The following is a 21,773-nucleotide window of genomic DNA, read 5'->3' on the forward strand; positions in this document are numbered from 1 at the left end:
GGAGGTTTGGAGGCTTGTTTTTCGCCAATGCCTTCAGTGCACCTTGGACCTCTTCCTTCAGTATCATTGGTGCCTGATCATATGCTACCTCCTGGAATGGATGAACCAATTCTTTTTGGTACAGTGACTCTGTGTATTCCTTCCATATTCATTTGATGCTTCTTGTGTTGTTTAATATTTTTCCTGTAGAATCCTTCAATATTGTAACCATAATAGTCTCGTTAGTAAAACATTATCAGTCAGTCACGATGCATTGCATATTTCACTCAAAAACTATCACTATTCCCAACAAGTAATTACCCACATATTTAGTTGTGAGAAGACCTCTTATTAAGAATCTTGCCCCATCAATGGGACTGAAACAGTATTCAATTATTTAAATATATAACACAATGTCCACTTTTCCTTTATTTTGGAGGCTAGAGGTACAGTAACTTTGATCTGTGGAAAGTTTTGAATACTTCAGGCTTAACTCCAAATTTCTGAGAACAAAGACATTTAGAATGAGGCCCAAGAATTCTACCAACTAGCTTTAATCTCTTTCACTTTTATTTATGACCACTAATGACTAGAGAGCAGGTACACCCTTGACTATCACACTCTGAGAACTTCCTTGATTGAAAGCCATAATCCATTTATGAAATAGGCCCAGCTCATAGTTAGATAAAATATTGATAAGAATTATATTTACTCTCTCCCTATTATTGGAGAATAGAACTGATGTAACTTGAATCTATGGAAAATTTGGAATGTTTCTATGCCCCCAAATTTATTTTATTAATGAAATTCAAGATGAGAAAAAATGAGTTTCCAGGTAAAATATTATTCAAGTGACTTTTAACTTTATTTATGTTCATTTTATTTAGGTTCATTAATAACTAGGTGTTCAAGTACTCAATTACTAGCCAAAAGGTTGGCAGTTCAAACCCACCCAGTGGCATCTTGGGGGACAGGCCTGCTGATAAGTTTTTAAAGGCTCACAGCCTTGAAAACTCTATGGAGGAGTTTTATTTTGCATACACAGCATCACTATGAGTCAGAATTAACTGATGGAAACTAACATTAACTATGAAGACCAAAAAACCCATTGCTGTGGAGTCAATGCCTATTCATGGAGACCGTATAAGACAGAGTAGAGCTGCCCTGTAGGATTTCCAAGGCTGTAAATCCTTACAGAATCAGATTACTACATCTTTCCTCAAGAGGTGGCTGGTGAGTTCAATGTGCCAACACTTTGGTTACCAGCCAAACTCTTTAAGCACTGCACCACCAGGGCTCCTTCATAATAACTATAGTAGCAAAAATTAATTTTGGTATAGCACAGAGAATAAAAAACACAGAATGGAGCTCCAGGGAATCACAGTACCCTGCACACATGGGGCAGGTTGCTACTCTCTTGGGGTTGAGAAATCACTTAATTCACACATTCTGTATATGCCTCTTTGATTTTGTTGTGAATGCAATTGTGAGTTTTAAGGTATAAGTGCCCCTGCCTTTGTATACTTAGGATTTATCATAAAAATGAGAACAAATTAGCAAATACTTGACTCCTCCTTGAAAGCACTTAGAGAAAAACAAAAACAAAAGACAAATCTAATTTTTTATGGCGTGATTGTAATTACGGAATATTAGAAACAGAAATTTCCAATTTATTTCTCAAAGATGCAGTTTTGTTGGAAGCACCCCCTCCCTCGGCCCAAAGTATATACTGTACACCATCCAAACCCACAAAACCAGACCCACTGTAGTTGAGTCGATTCTGACTCACAGCAAACCAAAAGGACAGAGTAGAGCTGCCCCATAGGGTTTCCAGGACTGTAAATCTTCACAGAAGCCAACTGCCATGTCTTTCTCCTGCAGATCAGGCTGGTAGGTTCCAAACACTGACATTCCTGTTAGCAGCCAAGCCCTTTAACCACTGCACCACCAGGGCTCCCCTTCATAGGTTATTAAAATATATAGCTTTAAGATATGTTTAATATAATATTATTCACCATTACTTTTCAGAGATGAGGTAGCTGAAGTTTCAATCTTATGACTCTTCTGAAAGTCAATATTTTTTGAATGATTGAATAATATTACACACACGCACACACACACACAAATACTTATGTATATCTACTTACATACTGAGAGTTTCTCAAAGTAAGAAGACTTTACACATAGCTAATTCACTGAAATTAAGCTCTCTGTTGGGTATAGTTCAAGAGTGGGAAAGCCTGCCTAGATAAGTTTTGTTCTGTTTTAATTTCTCCTACCCCTTACCCCTGCTTAAATAATTAAATTAGTCAGTTTTGCTCTTCACCTAGAAGGTTGCAGTATTTTATTTTCTAAACCATTATCTAATTAATAAGTATTTCTGAAGAGAACTAATAACTGTTCACATTATTCAATCATCCTTTCATTTCTGTTTATTCATTTTTTTAACTATTGTCAGAATTTTACTTTGTAAAATACTGAAAAAAGCATTTTGTTCCTTTATCGAAAATTTCTTCAGTATGTTTTCATTTTCTGTTGATTTCAAGACTACTTATATTGAGTTGGACATTCAGAGCTTTCTGGCTCTGCTTCCAATCTATATTACCCATTTAATTCCTCTATTTTCCTTTCTAACTTATAGGTTTCAACAAACAGATGTAGCGCTAGAAGTGCTCACTCATCTATGTCAAAAAATCTAGAAGACAGTTTCCTGGTGAACTGACTAGAAGAGAGCCATGCTTGTGTTCATTCCAAAGAAAAGTGATAAAACAGGATTGTGAAATTATGAATAGCATCATTTGTATCATACACAAGTAAAATTTTGCTGAAGATCATTAAAAAGCAGTTGTAGCAGTGCATCCAAAGGGAACTGCCAGAAGTTCAAGACAGACTCAGAAAAGGACAGGTTGGTGCTTTGAACCCACTAGCAGCTCCATGGTAGAAGGATGTGGCAGTCTGCTCTGTACAAATTACACCTTTGGAAACCCTGAGGGGGGCTTCTATCGGTACTATAGGGTCTCTGGGAGTTGCAACTGACTCTACAGAAACGACTTTTTTGGACTCTTTTTATATGTCTTCAAGAGACTAAAGCAAAAAGAACTGAGACAAGCTGCTCAGCCATATCTTGAACAGTAACTGAGCCAATATTTTTTCCTTCTTCTATCTCTCCTTTCCCTCCCCTAGCCCATCCCTGCCTCCAAGTAAGATCCTAATGTCAGCTCCCCAAAAGGTTAAGTGTTAACCAATGTTTCCTCTAAGACTGTGGAAAACAAATGATATTGATCTAAGCCTGTCAAATAAGATGAAAGATGGTGCCAGCTACCTCCTGAGCTGATGGGATAATGGCAGAAAAAGATCAACATGTTTAAGATACCACCACCAAAATCAAACAGAAGAACGAGAGCGCACATTCCACAAGTCCCGAACACTTACGGCCCGTTTTCCCTTAAGTACCCGAACCTATTGGTAGTCTGGGGAGACAGACGACTTTTGGAGGAGATCATTCCCCTCTGTCTCCATATACTGGTATATCTAATAAAGCTCTTGCTACCCACCTCACCCCTGTCTCAAGCATTGGCTATTTGAGGCAGGTGGCTCTAATTTGCAACATTGTGGTAAAAGAACTGCTGGAAACCATAGAGAGACATATTTTATTTCACAAGAAGCAAGAACATTCTGGCAGTCAGACATACGCAGAAATGAAATCAGCTGCCTCAGTGTGCAACCACCTACTCACAATTAGAAATATTCAAGCATAGCCTGAATAGCAGCTTAGCATTTATATTGTTCAGGGACAAAACTTGGGATATATCATCTTTAATACCTCTCTCAATTCAATTCCAGCATTTCATGATTTGTTAATTTAATTGACAATTTTTTGTATTGTTAGACAATCCTGCCTTCAAATCCAAGCTCAGCTGCATATTTGCTGTGTGACCTTGGACAACCTACATTCACTCTCCAAGCCTCTGAAAAAAACAGAGATGTTAATATCATCTCTTGGTGGTGGTGTGAAAACTAAATAAAATGACACCTGAAGGTACTTAGTACAGTTACTGGCTGTTGGCAAGAACTTCATAAATGTTAGTGTTGTTTTAATTGCAACCTATTGAGTTTCTCTCTAAAATATCTTCCGTTTGCCCAACATGTTCATTACCGGACTGAAGACCATAATTTATTTTCTTAGTCTATCTTTCCTGTTTGTCCTTTTACATTAATATACATAATAATACAGAGATTCACAATTATTTTACTGAACATTAAACTCTTAAATGCCATCAATATTCTCCACGGTCTATAAATGAAGTTCAGACCAATTTTCATGTCATGCAAAGGTTTGTGTCATCTAAAAACAAATTAGCTTTATTATAATTTCTTATTTGATTTCCCTATAAGTAGTGGTTAAGGGTTGGAGCTAACCAAAAGGTCAACAATTCAAATCTACTAGTTGCTCCTTGGAAACCCAATGGGGCAGTTCTACTCTATTCTATAAGGTTGCTATGAGTAGGAACTGACTCGAACACACATAACAACAACAATCACATACTTCAGTTATTCCACAAAAGGACATTTGGTAGGCCTTTGGTTTTGAGCCATCATGTTTCCTTAACTTTCTTCATTTTCCAACTCTTGTCCCTCTGAAATCTAATATTTAAGGCATAGCAGAAAATCCAAGTTCATAAGACCATTTCCTATATATCCATGAATATGCTCATGTTGACATTTAGCACAAGAAAAAATCATTTAATTCTGTGTTACTTATCATGATTTATTTACTGGTTTTCTACTTCCTTAGATTGTAAACTTTAAACAGTAACTTTCAAATGTGTTAGATGAAATTGTTAGAAATAAATTAACATAGACCAAACATAAGCGAACAAAGATATCTCTATGCAAAAATGAATAAAGTGTTTGCTATAATTTTATAATGTGGGAGACACGAAGATAATAAAGAAATTAATTGTGTGTGTAAATATTAAAGCAAAGTTGTTTAGGCTTGAATTTTGTCCCCCCATAATGTATGCTCTAAATCCTGACCTATATGTTTTTTGTTATAATCCCAGTTGGGAAAGGGGTTGTCTTTGTTATGTTAATGAGGCAGGATTAGTGTAGGTTGTATCTTGAGTCAATCTCTTTTGAGATTAAACAAGCAAGAGGAGCAGAGATGGGGGAAGAGAGAAGCCAAGCCACATGAAGATTACGCAGGAGCAAAAGCTCAGAAGAGACAAGGACCTTCCTCCAGAGCTGACAGACAGAAAGCCTCCCCCTGGAGTTTGCACCCTAAATTCAGACTTCCAGCCTCCTAAATTGTGTGAAAATAAATTTCTGTTTGTTAAAGGTATCCACTTGTGGTATTTCTGTTATAGAAGCACTAAATAAGTAAGACAGAGGACAAGTGGAAATAATCAGTTAACGCTCATCGTGAAGTACATTGAAACAGAGGCTAGAGCAGAGGACTTTAAGATTCTGAGAATCAAAGACTGGGATTCAAACACAATCTTCCTTCTTCCTAAAGAGTTCAGTGCTGTATATTTTTCTCTGCCATTGTTCTGGAGGGGAAAATGATTCTGATGAATCTGGTAGATGGTTCTGAATACTAACCTTGCAGAACTCTTTGATGCTGAGTGAAGCATAAAATAAAATCTCCTTTGGCAATTATTATGAATCACTGGTCTTGATCTCTTAAGATGCTGATGCCCAAGGCCATTGGTTGATTGATACGACAGAAAGAATTTATACTCTGGATATAAATGATAAGAGTCTGAATAGAAACAAAGAGTCTTAATGACCTCCCACTAAATTCATATCTAAGGGGTATCAACTCTTGGGAAAAGAAATATTCAGAATTTCCTCTTTTCCCCAGTGTTTCTCAAGTATTTAATATTCCTACAAAAGTATAGCCATCTATTGAAATTTTTTAAAAATTTAAATTTCAGGAAATTTTGAAGACAGATGAAATATATTTTCTAAAGTGATTTCCCACTGGGGGGAAAAAAAACCCTAAAATATAAGGCTTAAATTTTTTTTCCCCAAGGCTATCTTTTTGGGTATCTTTGGTATTTACGTATTATGAAGTACTCATAAAACAATAATACTTGAAATATTTTAATTTACAGGCCAAATGAAAGCATCTTGCAGATATTGCCTTAAGTTCCTAACGAGCCTACCATGGAGAGAGAATGCCTTTTTTCCTTTAAAAATAAAAGAGAATTGTTTTTAAAAACTGGAAATATATGCTTTATAGAGATTATTTCAATTCTTTATAAAGACTGCATCACATTGTTAAATATACAATTTATATTTTTAAATATTGATTCAAAATATTTACTAAATGTTTTATAATTTTTGTAATTATTACAATTAATAAATAAAATAATTGAGATGATTTGCTTAGTTGAGTTTACCTTAAATGTATTAATTACTCATCACTGCAGGGCATTAATCTGTTTATTTTTAAGTATTTGCAAATTGGAGTGAGAAGGGTAGAAACTTAGTGACGAAATAATCCATAAGCTCCTTGGAAAATTTTGCTTATTACTGATTATATAAGAAGCCTTGGTGATCCACTTCTGTAAAATTTACAGCCTAGGAAACCCTATGGGGCAGGTCTACTCTGTCCTATAGGGTCTCTATGAATCGGAATCAACTCTATGGTGCACACAACAGTTAAGTAACAGCAGACCAATATTTATGACACAATGGAAAACTCAGTCTTGTATTCTCAAGAATTTCACAATCTTGATAGAGATATCTATAAGCATTCATTAACAGTAACCAATACCAGAAAGGATATTATTATTGTAGAATGTGTGATGAACTAGAAATGTGTCTAATGATAGCCTTGAGTGGTAAAAAATGTATAGAGAAATAGATACTTGAGTTTTTCATTGAAAGAGGTGTAAAATTTGAAAAGGCAAGGTGGAATCAGGGGCTATTTCAGGATAGGGAAGCAGAGTGAATGAAGCCAAGGCCCTAGACATGAGCCCAGCTTTGTTGAGATGTTCTATGAACTACTCCAACAAGCATAGTTTATACCTTTCTAGCATATCTTAATAGTTATTAAAATATTAATACATTTTATTTATGCTTTTTATTTTAATCACATTTCACACTATTATTCTACTTAGATACAATGCCTAATCCAAATGTTAAATTCTTGAAAGATCAACATAGAGTTGTCTGTGACTAAATGCATATTTTGTAAGATGTACCTGAAACTGCTAATTATTCTTTATGTTCATTCTCCTTTCTTCCTCAATAATGTGTCAATCTTAGTTTGGCACGTAGCCATATAGGATAAACACAGCATTTCTCAGTCTCCCTTGCATCTGGGTTTGGCCATGTGATGAAGTCTAGCCAAAGGGATATTAGTGTCACTTCTAGGTAGTATTCTGTTCTCTTCTCCTGCACAGCTTCCTTTCTGCTGACTCGGTGGAGGAAATGAATGATGGACATAGAGCTATTCTTTAAGACCCTAAAGGAAAAGCTATACTTTGGAACCAGCAAAGGAACAAGTTAAAAGATTATGTCCCTGATGAGCCAGCCGCCATACCAGCCCTGAATTGTCTTCTGGTTTAAGGCACTCTGGTATGTGTGTGTGTGTATGTGTGTGTCTGTGTGTGTGTGTGTACATGCATGCACATGTCTCACAGACAAACCTAATCCTAACTAATATAAAAGGTAAAAGTCAACTCTGTCCCTGTGACATACTGATGGTTCATGAAAATGCTAATTGTAAATGAAGAATTGTTTTCTTTTCCATCTTAAAATACACTTATATCAGAAGGAGGAAACCCTGGTGGTGTAGTGGTTAAGTGCTATGGCTGCTGACCAAAGGCTTGGCAGCTTGAGTCTGCCAGGTGCTCATTGGAAACTCTATGGAGCAGTTCTACTCTGTCCTATAGGGTTGCTGTGAGTCGGAATCGACTCGAGTGCACTGGGTTTGGTTTTTTGGTTTTTATGTCAGAGGGAATGAAAGACAAATTCATTACGAGAACATTTTCTAAGTTCATCATAGGACATTGGGTTAGAAATACTTATTTGTATCATGACTTTTTTTCCTATTATTAAAACTTTTGATTATATGTATTCTTCGGTAATGGTACTTCATAAGCTCTATGCATTTTGTACTTTTCTAATTTGTTAAAGTTTTCCTTTTTCAAGGTTATCTCTCTCTCTCTTTTGTGATAGAGCTTTATTTCCATTTCAGAATCTGTCTGATATCTACCCTAGTGTTTTAATAGCATGTCTTTTACCAGTGTTCAGAATAACTAGAGATAATTCAGGCATTTTTAACCCCATTAACACCCTTTAAAAAGTTTTTATTATACAAATAGATCCTCTGAAACACTTACTGTTCTTATAAACAGTGATTTCAGCCCATCATCCATTGGTGCAAATAAGAAGTTTTTCACTAGATGTCATTTGTTTAATACCTGGAGTAATACAATAAAAATTACACAGCCTTTGTAAAACACATGCAAGCTGTACACATTTATGTACATAGTACACATAGTACACATACATACACATATATCTTACATATAAATGTATACTAGTATATAGATCACATACATATATATTTTTATATATACATGTATAGATATACACACAACCAGATCTTTTTTTTTTTTTTTTTGCAGGGTTAAAACATGAAATATGGAGATAAGGACAGATGGGTACATAGAAGAGGGAAACATCCTCACCTCTCTCATTACAACTTGTGATTTTATGCAGTGAGATAAATGTGACATCACATCGGGGTATTAATGTTTCCTATTTAATGGCAAGATGATGACAAAGCAAGCACAGTTGTATGCAGGCCAGTCCAGTCAGATCATTTTAAAAACACATTTTAAGCAGGTGTAAATGCTCACGCTTGGTCAAAAAAACCCCAGTAGCCCTGTGCTCTGCCTCTGGGCACAGCTTTATAGGGATGAGCAGTCGAGCATGATGTTATTTGGAGAATGTCCATGCTTTCTTTTCCTTAGTGCACCTGATTTGAAAGCTTTGAATCTCAGAAGCATTAGAAAGAACCCACCAGGAGTTCTTATATAGTAAAGTGAAATACCTGGCCTTTAGGAGTCTGAAGAACAATTCTAGGGAGAGATGGGGAAATACAACCAGGTACTGCTACCACCAGCAAGAGAAGATATGGGAGCGCAGTAACTGGCAGGAGGAGCTGGTGGGAGCTGGTGCCAACAAGAGCTGCTGAGAGTCATTAATAGAAACGACTCCACAAACACAGTTTTCTTTACCTTTTTTTTTTTTTTTTTTGCTTATTGCCTCTCAGGAGGACAAATAGGAATTTTCTGGTAGCTAAAAAAAAAAAAAAAAAAAATTTTATTCTAAAAATCACCAGTGGGAACTTATCTGGAAAAAGGGAAGAGGAGGGAATTTATTGCTTTGAAGTCTTCCCAAACTATCATCTGAGTTACATTTTCTTTTTTAAACTCCTATTTACTGGGTAAGGAGGGAGAGCCAGAAATTTTTAGTGGAAACTACAGACAATTATTGAGTGTCTACAAAATAATTCTGCCAATTTCTTTTTCCAGAAAAAATGCTGAGTGTTTAGTAAGATGGGTACAAGTCATTAGTCAGAAAACAATTTTCCATTTTCAACTTTTGTGTGTGAATATGTGATCCCTATGATTTCAATGCAGAGTCAAAGAATGCCATTTCTACATGCGTGATTCTCCAACATGGGTGAACAGAGAAATCTTTAGATATAGGGGAAAATGAATACAGGGTCCTCAGGGAAAAGGAGTTCATAGTGCAATGCTAAAATTGTGAAGAAAAGAATGTTGCAAAATAAATAAGTAAAAATACACATAATATATCCAGGCCTGATTAGTCTATCAATCCCTTCTACCAGTGTTATCATCTTGTGGGCAGGAATTATGTCTTAAAATCCATCATCTGCCCCCATATTCCTTAATATGGTTCTCTGCACTCAGTAACCAGCGAGGATTGAGTTTTGTAGATTCAAAATGATTAAAAATAATTTATTTTAGAGATTACATTTTTCCGGAAGAGTTTACTTGTACACTTATTAGTAAACAAGGACCAATACAGAAAGTACTAAGAAGATCAAAGGATACGGACCAAATGGATCATTCTATTAATTACAATAACCAAACCAGAAACCAAACTCTTTGCCCTTGAGTCTATTCCAACTCATTTACACCCTATAGGACAGAGTAGAACTGCCATATAGGGTTTCCAAGGAGTGGTGGTGAATTGGAACAGCTGACCTTTGGGTTAGCAGCCAAGCTCTTAACCATCGTGACACCAGGGCTCCATTAATTATGATAGGTAAGTCTTATCTAGCAAAGTGCCAGATCACATGTATGTAATTTATGATCTCCCTATAGGAAGGCCTTTGAAGATTTTGTAAAAAATAATTAGCGGTAATATGGGTTACTAGGGGTGACCACTGGGACTTCCTAGATTTGATGCTTCTCTCTATGTGACTACCCTCCATGTGACACTATGAATCCAGTCTATCCTTGGGAGCTTTCTTCCAAATCACAAGTGTTGGCAATAATCTCACTGAATCTTCTCCAAGAATTATAAATCTTTGCTAATGCAAAATTGTCTTTTCTTAATGATTTTATTTACAACAACTTTGACATCCTTATTCCTCAGGCTGTAGATCAGAGGGTTCAGCATTGGCACAATAGTGGTGTAAAACAGAGAAGACAATTTGCTTTGGTCCATGGAGCTGACATTTGATGGCTGCAGGTACATGAATGCTACAGAACCATAGAAGACTGTAACAGCCAAGATGTGGGAGCTGCATGTGCTGAAAGCTTTAGACCTGCCCTCAATGGAACTGATTCTCAGGATGCTAGCAATGATGGAGACATAGGAGCCAAGGATTGCCAAGGTTGGTGTAAGTACATTAAATACAGTGAAACATAAAACTACCACTTCATTGATATAAGTGCTGGAGCAGGAGAGCTCCAGCAGTGGTAAAATATCACAGAAATAATGGTTGATTATTTTAGCCTTGCAGAAAACCACTCTTAGCATGCAACCGGTGTGAGCCGTAGCACCAATCAAGGCTATCATATATACCTCAACCACCAACCAGGAGCAGACCTGATAAGACATGGTGACATTGTAAAGCAATGGGTTACAGATAGCAACATAACGGTCATATGCCATCACAGCCAACATATGACACTCTGCAACAGCAAAAACAATAAAGAAGTAGAGCTGAGTCATGCATTCAGGGTAGGAGATGATGTTCTTCTCTGTCACAAAGTTCATCAGCATTTTGGGGGTAATGACAGTGGAACAGCAGAGATCAATGAAGGACAAACTGCTCAGGAAATAGTACATGGGGGTGTGCAGGTAAGAACTGAGCCCAATCAGTGTGATCACGCCCAGGTTCCCCACCACTGTGACCACATAGGTTCCTAGGAAGAAAAGAAAGAGGGGCAGCTGGAGTTCTGGTTTGTCCGTTAACCCAGCAAGGATGAACTCAGTCATGATGGAATGATTTCCTGCTGCCATTTTCTTCTGGGGATTCTATGGAGGAAGAGAAGAAGAAATTTGAGGTAGGTGTTTATTTGTGGGGTGGGAAACAGATGAAATCTTTTCATTCAGGTATCTCCAGTTCTCTCTCCCTGTTCCCCCTACTCCTTGTTGGGAGTTAAAGACTCTGGGATACCAGTATTACTGGTCATACAAAATAACATCAAGTGAAATTATATATATTTTTGCTTCTGTGCTACAAGAGTGGGCCTTAGTACTGGCCAGTCTCTAAACTCCCAAAGAACTGTTCTGAAAGTTAGAATATTGAGTGTTCTGAGCCTTGGTGGTACAATAGTTAAGCACTCAGCTGTTAACTGGAAGGTTGACAGTCCAAACACACCCAATGGCTCTGTGGGAAAAAGACGTGACAATCTGCTTCTGTAAAGTTACACCCTAGAAAACCCCATAGAGGTAATTCTACTCTGTCATGTGGGATTGATATGAGTTGAAAATCTACTCAATGGCACCACCACCAACAAGAAAGCAATTTCCATGTCTTATTTGCAAACCTTTCAACTTTTCTGCAATACAAATACTAGCATGTACTAAGTAGCGGTTGCCATCAAGTTGATTCTGATCATGGCAACCCCATGTGTGTCAGAGTAGAGCCGTACTCCACAGGGTGTTCAGTGGCTGATTTTTTGGCAGTAGATCACCAGGATTTTGTTCTGAGGGACATTAACTATTTGCACTATACAGCAATTCCACTATAATTACTGTTGTAAGGTGCCATGAGTCAGTTCTGACTCATAACCACCCTATGCACAACAGAACAAAACATGGCCATTCTCACAATCATTGTTATGCTTGAGTCCATTGTTGCAACCACTGTGTCAATCCATCTCGAAGGTCTTCCTCTTTTACACTTTCCTTCTACTATATCAAGCAGGATGTCCTTCTCCAGGGACCGATCCCTACTGAGAACATGTCCAAAGTATGTGAGAGGAAGTGTTGGCATCCTTGCTTTTAAAGAGCATTCTGACTGTACTTATTCCAAGGTGGATTTGTTCATTCTTTTAACAGTCCATTGTATATTCAATATTCTTCGCCAACACCGTATTTCAAAGATGTCAATTCTTTTGCAGTATTCCTTATTCATTGTCCAGCTTTCTCATGCATATGAGGCAAATGAAAACACCATGGCTTGGGTCAGGCACACCTTATTCTTAAAGGTGACATCCTAGCTTTGTAACCCTGGTAGCATAGTGGTTAACTGCTACGGCTGCTAACCAAAAGGTCAGAATTTTGAATCCACCTGGCACTTGTTGGAAACTCTATGGTGCAGTTCTACTTTGGTTTGGTTTTTGGTTTTCACAGCAGATTTCCCCAATGCAATGTGTCGTGTAATTTCTTGACTGCTTCTTTCTTGGATGTTGGATCCAAGTAAAATGAAATCCTCGACAACTGCAATCTTTTCTCTGTTTATCGTGATGTTGCACATTGGTCCATTTGTAAGGATTTTCGTATTCTTTATTTTGAGGTGTAATCCATACTGAAAGCTGTAGTCTTTGATTTCATCAGTTAGTGCTTCAAGTCCTCTTCACTTTCAGCAAGCAAAGTTGTGTCGCCTGCACATAGCAGGTTGTTAATGGATCTTCCTCCAATTCTGATGCTCTTTTCTTCTTTATACAGTCCAGCTTCTTGGATTACTTGCTCAACATACAGACAAAATAAATGTGGTGAAATATACAACCCTGAAGCACACTTTTCCTAACTTCAAACCAAGCAGTGTCCCCTTGGTCTGTTTGAATAACTGTCTCTTGATCTACTTATAGTCTCCTCCTTAGCACAATTAAATGTTCTGGATTCCCATTCTTTTCAATATTGTCCATAATTTTTTATGACCCACAGAGTCGAATGCCTTTAGTCAATAAAACACAGGTAAAAATCCTTCTGGTATTCTCTGCTTTCAGCCAGAATGCATCTGACATTAGCAGTGATATCTCTGGGTCCATGTCATCTTCTGAATCCAGCTTGAATTTCTGGTTGTTCCCTGTCAATGTACTGCTGCAACCACATTTGAATGATCTTCAAAAAAATTTTCTTTGTGACATTAATGATAGTGTTCCATAATTTCAACACATGGTTCGATCGCCTTTCTTTGAAGTAGGCATAAATACCAATCTATTCCAGTCGGTTGGCCAGGTAGCTCTCTTCCAAATTTCTAGGCATAGATGAGTGAGCACTTCTAGTGTTTCATCCATTCTTTGGAACATCTCAACTAATATTCTGTCAACTCCTGGAGCCTTGTTTTTCACCAAAACCTTCAGTGAACCTTAGGCCTCTTCCTTTATTACCATCTGTTCCTGATCACAGGCTACCTCCTGAAATGGATGAACATCAACAAATTCTTTTTGGTACAGAGACTCTGTGTATCCCTTCCATCTTCTTTTGATGGTTTCTGCATCCTTCCCTATTTTGCCCACAGAATCCTTCACTACTGCAACTTGAGACTTGAATTTTCTCTTCAGTTCTTTCAACTTGAGAAATGCCGAGGATGCTTTTTCCTTTTTGTTTTATAACTCCTGGCCTTTGCACATGTCACTATAATACTTTACTTTGTCTTCTTGAGTCACACTTTGAAATATTCTGGTAGCCTCTTTTACTTCATTGTTTCTTCTATTTCTCTCGCTACTCAAGTTTCAAGAGCTAGTTCAGAGTCTCTTTTGACATCCATTTTGATCTATTCTTCCTTTCCTGTGTTTTCAATGACCTCTTGCTTTCTTCATATATGTCTTTGATGTCATTCTGCAATTCATCTGGACTTCCATCATTAGCGTCCAAAAGGTCAAATTTATTCTTCAAATGGTCTCCAAATTCAGGTGGTTTACACTCAGGTTTGTACTTTGGCTCTTGCAGACTTGCTCTAATTTTCTTCAGCTTCAACTTGAACTTGAATATGAACAATTGATGGTCTGTCAAAGTCAGCCCCTGGCCTTGTTCTGACTGATAATCTTGAGCTTTTCCATCATCTCTTTCCACAAATGTAGTTGATTTGATTCCTGTGCATTCCATCTGGTGAGGTCCACCTGGCGAAGCCCACTCATATTGTTGACATTTATGTTGTTGGAAAAAGGTTTTGTTGGTTTTGCAAAATTCTATCATGTGATCTTCAGTATCCTTCCTATCACCAAGGCCATATTTTCCAAATACCACTCCTTCTTCTTTGTTTCCAACTTTCACATTCCTGTCACCAGTAATTATCAATGCATCCTGGTTGTAGTTTTGATCCATTTCAGACTGCAGAAGTTGGTAAAAATCTTCAATTTCTTCATCTTTGGCATTAGTGGTTGCTGCATAAGTTTGAATAATAGTCATATTAACTGGTCTTCCTTGAGGGATATGGATATTGTCCTATCACTAACAGTGTTGTACTTCAGGATAGACCTTGAAATGTTATTTTTTTGACAATCAATGCAATGCCATTTGTCTTCAAGTTGTCCCTCCTGGCAATGTAGAACATGTGATTGTCAATTCAAATTGGCCAATACCAATCCATTTCAGCTCACTACTTCCTAAGATATCAATGTTTATCCATTCTATTTCATTTTTCATGACATTGAATTTTCCTAGATTCATACTTCGTAGATTCTATATTCCTAATATTATTGGATATTTACAGCTGTTTCTTCTGTTTTTAAGTCGTGCCACATCAGCAAATGAATACTCTGAAAGCTTGACTCTGAAAGTTCTTCCCCTATTGTCTTCTGAGTGCCTTCCAACGTGAGGGACTTATCTTCCAGCAGGATGTCAGACAATGTTATGCTGATATTTCTAAGGTTTTCAGTGGCTAATTCCTTTCAGAAGTAGACCTCCAGTTCCTCCTTCCTAGTCTGTCTTAGTCTGTAAGCTCAGCTGAAACCTGTCCACCATAGATGACCTTACTGGTATTTGATTACCAGTGGCATAGCTTCCAGCATCACAGGAACATGCAAGCCTCTCCAGTACACACAAAATGACAAATGCATGGGGTACAATAGTGAATAGTTTCTCTGAAATGACAAAGAGATTAGACAGGACTGCAAGCATGAGTAGCTAAAAGGAGAAACAGAAGGTGAAATGGGGAAGGACCCATACAGAGATAGACAGTACTTGTCTCATACACAGATGACTTGTTTATAATATGCCTAACTATGGGCAAATGTTTAACCACAATGAGCTTTAGTTACCTAATACATGAAATAAGTATACTAGTAATTGTCATGTCTGTCCTCCAATCTTATCTCTTTGTCATATCAGAAAAACCACTCACTGCAATTAATGTGAGGAAAGTATTAATTTAAAGTACAAAAATAATATATCAACCACTGATTTACATTGGTTACTCTTTAGAGAGTATTTTGACTACTGGCACCAATTCAAAAATATGGAAATAGTGGCTCTCAAAAGTAACTGAATGGCTAACATTTAGTATATCACTCAAATTGAACCCACATCCAGGAAGGAAGTTCATTTTCTAACGAGAAGCCAGAAGCTCCTAAGATTAAAGGTAAAAGTCATTCATTCCAAAAACACCATGTGCTATATACTCTTACATAACCTGACATGGTCTGTGAAGATTGGGGCTTTTGTTCTGGAGGACTATGGCTGCAGAATGAAAATCTTGCACGGTATTCAGACCTGCTGTCTCTGTATGTCTTAAGCACTCACCTTCAAATCAGATCTTTTACCACTCCCTCATTGGCATTAAAGACCAAAGCGGAAAGAACGTATGTATCTCTGAGATGTGAGTTTTGAAGAACATTGATGAGTTCTTGGCATGGGACACCATGATAACTGTCTATGTTCAAAAGAAAGAAATCCAAAAGACATCATTGAAGATTGATGGTGTATCAAAAACAAGGAAAAGAGTGTTGAGATAAGAATGAATGGGGGTGTGATATTACAATTTATTATAGGGTGATATTATTCAGTGCGTACTGTGTAATAAAGTGAAGTGGTTAAGTGCTACAGCTGTTAACCAAGTGGTTGGCAGTTCGAATCTGCCAGGTGCTCCTTGGAAACTCTGTGGGGCAGTTCTACTCTGACCTATAGGGTCACTATGAGTCGAAATCAACTCAACAGCAGTGAGTTTGGTTTTTGGTTTTACTGTGTGATTAGAGCTGTCCAGACACATCAAAAATAATATTTGATATATTTCCCCAGCAACCATATGTGGGATGAGCTTATCATTCCAATTTTATAGATGAAAAAACTGAAACTTGACAGACTTAAGTGAGTTGTTCATGGCGACTCTGGATTTTCAATATAGATGTGGACAGTGGTTTCCTAATTCTACAGATAAAGTTGACATAACTCTAGGAAATAAAAGATTTGAACTAATACTGATATCTTCTGGAAATACCAATGTGCTTAAAAAAAAAAAAATGCCTGTACAAAATGCATGCTAGATTACCAGTACATGAGAGCTGGAAAAAAATTGTGATAGCAATAATTAACATTTTTGTGTGATTCCAATTAGACAAGCATCTAGACTAGATCCCATGGAGATGAATCTTGGACTTGTCATTTATCCATGTTCAGATTGCTCAATGAATGGTGGATGGATAAAGGGCATTACTAAGTTCAAAACTTGAAATAAATCAAAACACAAATACCTTTCCCAGATTGTCAATTTCATCTAAAATTCTCCTATTATAAGAGCAAGGTGTCATTCTGCCACTAAAATGTTTGCTGAAGGTTATTTGTGCTTACACTGTGCAAGTGCAACCTGAAAACAAACAAATTTAAAGCCAAAATTTTACCTGTTGTGTAGTCCTCTGCTTTCCTGTTTCAAGGTGTTTCAAGTACAATACTAATGACGAAAGTTATTTTACAGTAATCTCAATCTTTGGTATTGGGAGTTTTCACATGATTACTACTTTCTGGGTTATTATTAAAGTCCTCTAAAATTTTAAATAATTATATTTTGAAAGTTTTTTTTTTTGTTTGCTTGTTAATAGGAAATAGTTTTCTTTTGTTGTTGAAGCTTCTTATCTATAGGAGTAGAGTTTATCCATGGTTATGAAGGAATTCTTCAACAGTGAAGGCCTGTTAGCCTCTAGGTAGCATCATAACACTGCAAAGCTATGAACTAAAAGTGATTTGTCTAGAATTTAGTAATAGTACCAGAAAAAACTGGTTACCTTCTCAGGTACACAATTATTTGACTTTTTTGAAAAATAAAGTGAGTTAGAAACAAAGAAGAAGGAAGAGCAGTTGGAAAATATGGCCTTGTTGGTAGAAACGGCATGGAAGATTGCATGATACAATTTTGCAAGACCAAAAACTTATTGATTGGAATACCTTTTCACAATATAAATGGTTACTAAACAATTGGATATCACCAGATGGACACACAGGAATCAAATTGACTATATCTGTGGAAAGATATGTTAGAGAAGCTCAGTATCATCAGTCAGAACAAGGTCAGGAGCCAACCGTAGAACCAAACATCAATTGCTCATACATAAGTTCAAACTGGAGCTGAAGAAAATTGAAAGAAATTCACAAGAGGCAAAATGTGACTTTAAGTATATCCCACCTGAATTTAGAGACCATATCAAGGATAGATTTGATACACTGAACCCTAATGACTGAAGACCAGACAAGTTATAGAATGACATCAAGGACATCATAAATGAACAAAGCTAAAGGTCACAAAAAGACAAAAAAAGAGGGGAAAAAAAGATCAAAAATGGATATCAGAAGAGAACTGAAACTTGCTCTTGAACATAGATTAGATAAAGAGAAACGAAGAAATTATGAAGTAAAAGAACTAAATAGAAGATTTCAAAGAATGGATCAAGAAGAAAAAGTAAAGTATTATAATGAAATATGCCAAGGCCTGGAGCTAGAAAACCAAAAGGAAAGAAAATGATCAATATTTCTCAAGCTCAAAGAACTGAAGAAAAAAATTCAAGCCTTCAGTTGCAATTTGAAGTATTCTAGGAGGACAATATTTAATGATGCAGGAAGCATTAAAAGAAGATGGCAGGAATACAAAGAGTCACTGTAACAAAAAGAATTGGTCAACATTCATTCATTTCTGGAAGTTCAAGTTTCACTGATAGCACTGCAGAAAAACATGGCTCCAGGAATTGATGGGATACCAACTGAAATGTTTCAACAAAAGAATGCAGGCTTGGAAGCATTCACTCCTCTATGCCAAGAAATTTGAAGGGGAGCTACTGGGCTAACCTAATGGAAGAGATCCATATATGCGCCTTGCCAAAGAAAGGTGATCCAACAGAAGATGGAAATTTTGTAACAATACATTAATATCACATACAAGTAAAATTTTACTGAAGACACTTAAAAAATGGTTTCAGCAGTATATACACAGGGAACTGCCAGAAGTTCAAGTCAATTCAGTAGAGGACATGGAACCTGGGATATCATTGCTGATGTCAGATGGATCTTGGCTGAAAGCAGAGAATAAATACCAGAAAGAAGTTTCCCTGTGTTTTATTGACTATGCAAAGCATTCAATTCTGTGGATCTTACTTAAGAAATTATGGATGACATTGCGAAGAATGGAAATTCTAGAACACTTAATTGTACTTATGCGGAACCTGTACATAGACCAACAGGCAGTTGTTCAAATAGAACAAGGAGACACTGCATGGTTCTAAATCAGGAAAGTTGCGTGTCAGGGTTGTATCTTTTCACCATGATTATTTTGTATGCTGAGAAAATAATCCTAGAAGCTGGATTGTATGGAGGAAAACAGGGCATCAGGATTAAGTGATACTCTTTAACAACCTTTGATATGCTGATGACACAACTTTGCTTGCTGAAAATGAGGAGGACTTGAAGCATTTACTGATGAAGTTCAAAACTACAACCTTCAGTATTGACTATACTTTAACATAAAGAAAACAAAAATCCTCACAACTGGACCAATAAACAACATCATAATAAATGGATAAAAGATTGAAGTTGTCAAGGATTTCATTTTACTTGGATCCACAATCAATACCCACAGAAGCAGCAGTCATGTACTAACAAAGAATAGTCCAAGATGAAGTTAGAAAAAATAATCCCTTTCCAACAGCATCAAAAAGAATAAAGTAACTAGAAATAAATTAAATGAAGAAACCCAAGACAAATACACTGAAAAGTACAAAACATTTTTTAAAGAACTTAAGAAAGACCTAAGTCAATAGAATAACATCACAAGTTAAGCAATCAGAAGCTCAATATTGTTAAGATGACAGCACTCCCCAAATTTATGTACAGATTCAAAGCAATTGGTATTAAACTCCCCAGTTCTTTTTTGCAGGTATTGACAAGCTAATCCCGAAATTCATAAGGAAATTCAAGAATACTTAAACAACAAAACAAACTTTAATGAAAAGAAAAAAGGTGGAAGACTAACAATTCCACATTCCTAGATTTAATACAAAGCAACAGTAATCAAAAAAGTGTGATATGAGCATAAATCCAAACATAAAAATAAATGGAACAGAATTGAAAGCCCATACATCTATAGTCAATTTAGTTTTGGCAAGGGTGCCAAGACCATTCAATGGTGAAGAATAGTGTCTTCAACAAAGGGTGCTAGGATAACTGGATGTCCAGGTACAAAAGAATGAAGCTGGACCCCCTTCTTCATACCATACATAATAATTAACTCATAATATATCACTGATCTAAATGTAAAAAAGTATAACCATAACACTATTGAAAGAAATATAACAGTAAATTTTTTGGACCTTGGATTGTGCAATGGTTTCTTAGATATGACACCAAGAGCAAAAGCAACAACAAAAATAGATTAACTGGATTACATCAAAAATAAAAGAAAAAAAATTTCTGCATCAAAAGACTTTAACAAAAACATGAAAAGACAACCTAAAAATGGAAGAAAATATTTACAAAGCGTATATCTAATAATCAACATCTGATTCAAGCAGCAGTCAAGAAATCAGATGATGCATTGCATCAGGCAAATCTGCTGTAAAAGACCTCTTTAGAGTGTTAAAAACCAAAGACATCGCTTTAAGGACTAAGTTGTGCCTGGCCCAAGCCATGGTGTTTTCAGTCACCTCATGTGCATGGGAAAGCTGGACAATGAATAAGGAAGACTAAAGAAGAATTGGTGACTTTGAATTATAGGGTTGGTGAAGAATATTGACTATACCATAGACTAGCAAGAGAATGGACAAACCTGTCTTGGAAGAAGTACAGTAAGAATGTTCCTTAGAGGGGAGGATGGTGCGACTTCATCTCACATACTTTTGTCATGTTATTAGGAGGGATTGGTCCTTAGAGAAGGACATCATGCTTGGTAAAGTAGAGGGTCAGCTAAAAAGAGGAAGAGCCTAAACATGATGGATTGACACAGCAGATGCAACAATGGCTCAAGCATAACAATGATCATGAGGATGGTGCAGGACCGAACAGTGTTTCATTTTGTTGTACATACAGTTGCTATGAATCGGAACTGACTCGACAGCACCTAAGAATAACATCAACAACATTATGTAATAAGGGTCTAATATCTAGAGTATGTAAAGAAGCCCTGTTGGCACAGTGCTTAAGTGCTCAACTGTTAACTGAAAGTTTGGTGGTTCAAACTCACCAAGTGGCTCCATGGCATAAAGACCTGGTGATCTGCTCACATAAAGATTACAGCCTAGGAATCTCTATAGGGTAACTCTTATCTGTCATATGGGTATCACTGTGAGCTAAAGTTGACTTCATGGCACCTAATCACAACAACGTCTAGAACATGTTAAGAACTCTTACAACTCAAGAATAAAAAGACAAACACTTAATGAAAATATGAGCAAAGAACCTGAATAAACATTTCTCCAAAAAAGATATACAAATGGCCTATAAACACATTAAAAGATGGTCAACATCATTAATCAATAAAAGAAAGGAAGTAAAACCACAATGAACAATACTTCACATTCACTAGGATACCTATATTTAAAAAAGGTAGACAATAAGAAGTTTAGACAAGGAGAAATTGAAACCTTCATACATTGCTGGTGGGATTGTAAAATGAAACAGCTGCTTAGGCAACTCATCAAAATGCTATAATACAGGGTTAGCCAGCAATTACACCCTTAGTTATGTAGCCAAGAGAATTGAAAACATATGTAGACATAAAAACTTGTGCATGAGTGTTCAGAGAAGAAATATTCATAGCAGTCAAAGAGTAAAAATAGCCCAACTGTCCATCAAGTGATAAATAAACAAAATGTGGTATATCCATAAAAGGGGATGTTATTATACAAGAAGAAGTAATGAAGTACTGAGAC

General features: G+C 36.6%; 1 protein-coding gene across 1 annotated transcript; it reads right to left on the reverse strand.

Annotated features, from left to right (window-relative positions):
• Positions 1-10,548: 10,548 nt before the first annotated feature.
• LOC100672936 (putative olfactory receptor 8G2) lies at positions 10,549-21,287 on the reverse strand. Its single transcript, XM_023558241.2, has 2 exons — positions 20,949-21,287; positions 10,549-11,514 (listed from the first exon to the last, which is right to left on the reverse strand). The coding sequence occupies exons 1-2, from the start codon at positions 20,982-20,984 to the stop codon at positions 10,549-10,551; spliced, it is 1,002 nt and encodes a 333-aa protein (XP_023414009.2). The 5' UTR covers positions 20,985-21,287.
• Between the last annotated feature and the right edge of the window lie 486 nt (positions 21,288-21,773).

Source organism: Loxodonta africana, chromosome 15 (genome assembly GCF_030014295.1).
Source record: "Loxodonta africana isolate mLoxAfr1 chromosome 15, mLoxAfr1.hap2, whole genome shotgun sequence".
NCBI classification, from domain to species: Eukaryota; Metazoa; Chordata; class Mammalia; order Proboscidea; family Elephantidae; genus Loxodonta; species Loxodonta africana.

What these genes read in the sequence shown, in the direction of transcription:
- LOC100672936 (XM_023558241.2), bottom strand. Translation starts at nt 20,984, where the DNA reads ATGTTGTTGATGTTATTCTTAGGTGCTGTCGAGTCA. An exon ending in TCTTAGGTGCTGTCGAGTCA is followed by an intron (nt 11,515 to 20,948) that starts GTTCCGATTCAT and finishes CTTCCTCCATAG; the next exon opens with AATCCCCAGAAGAAAATGGC.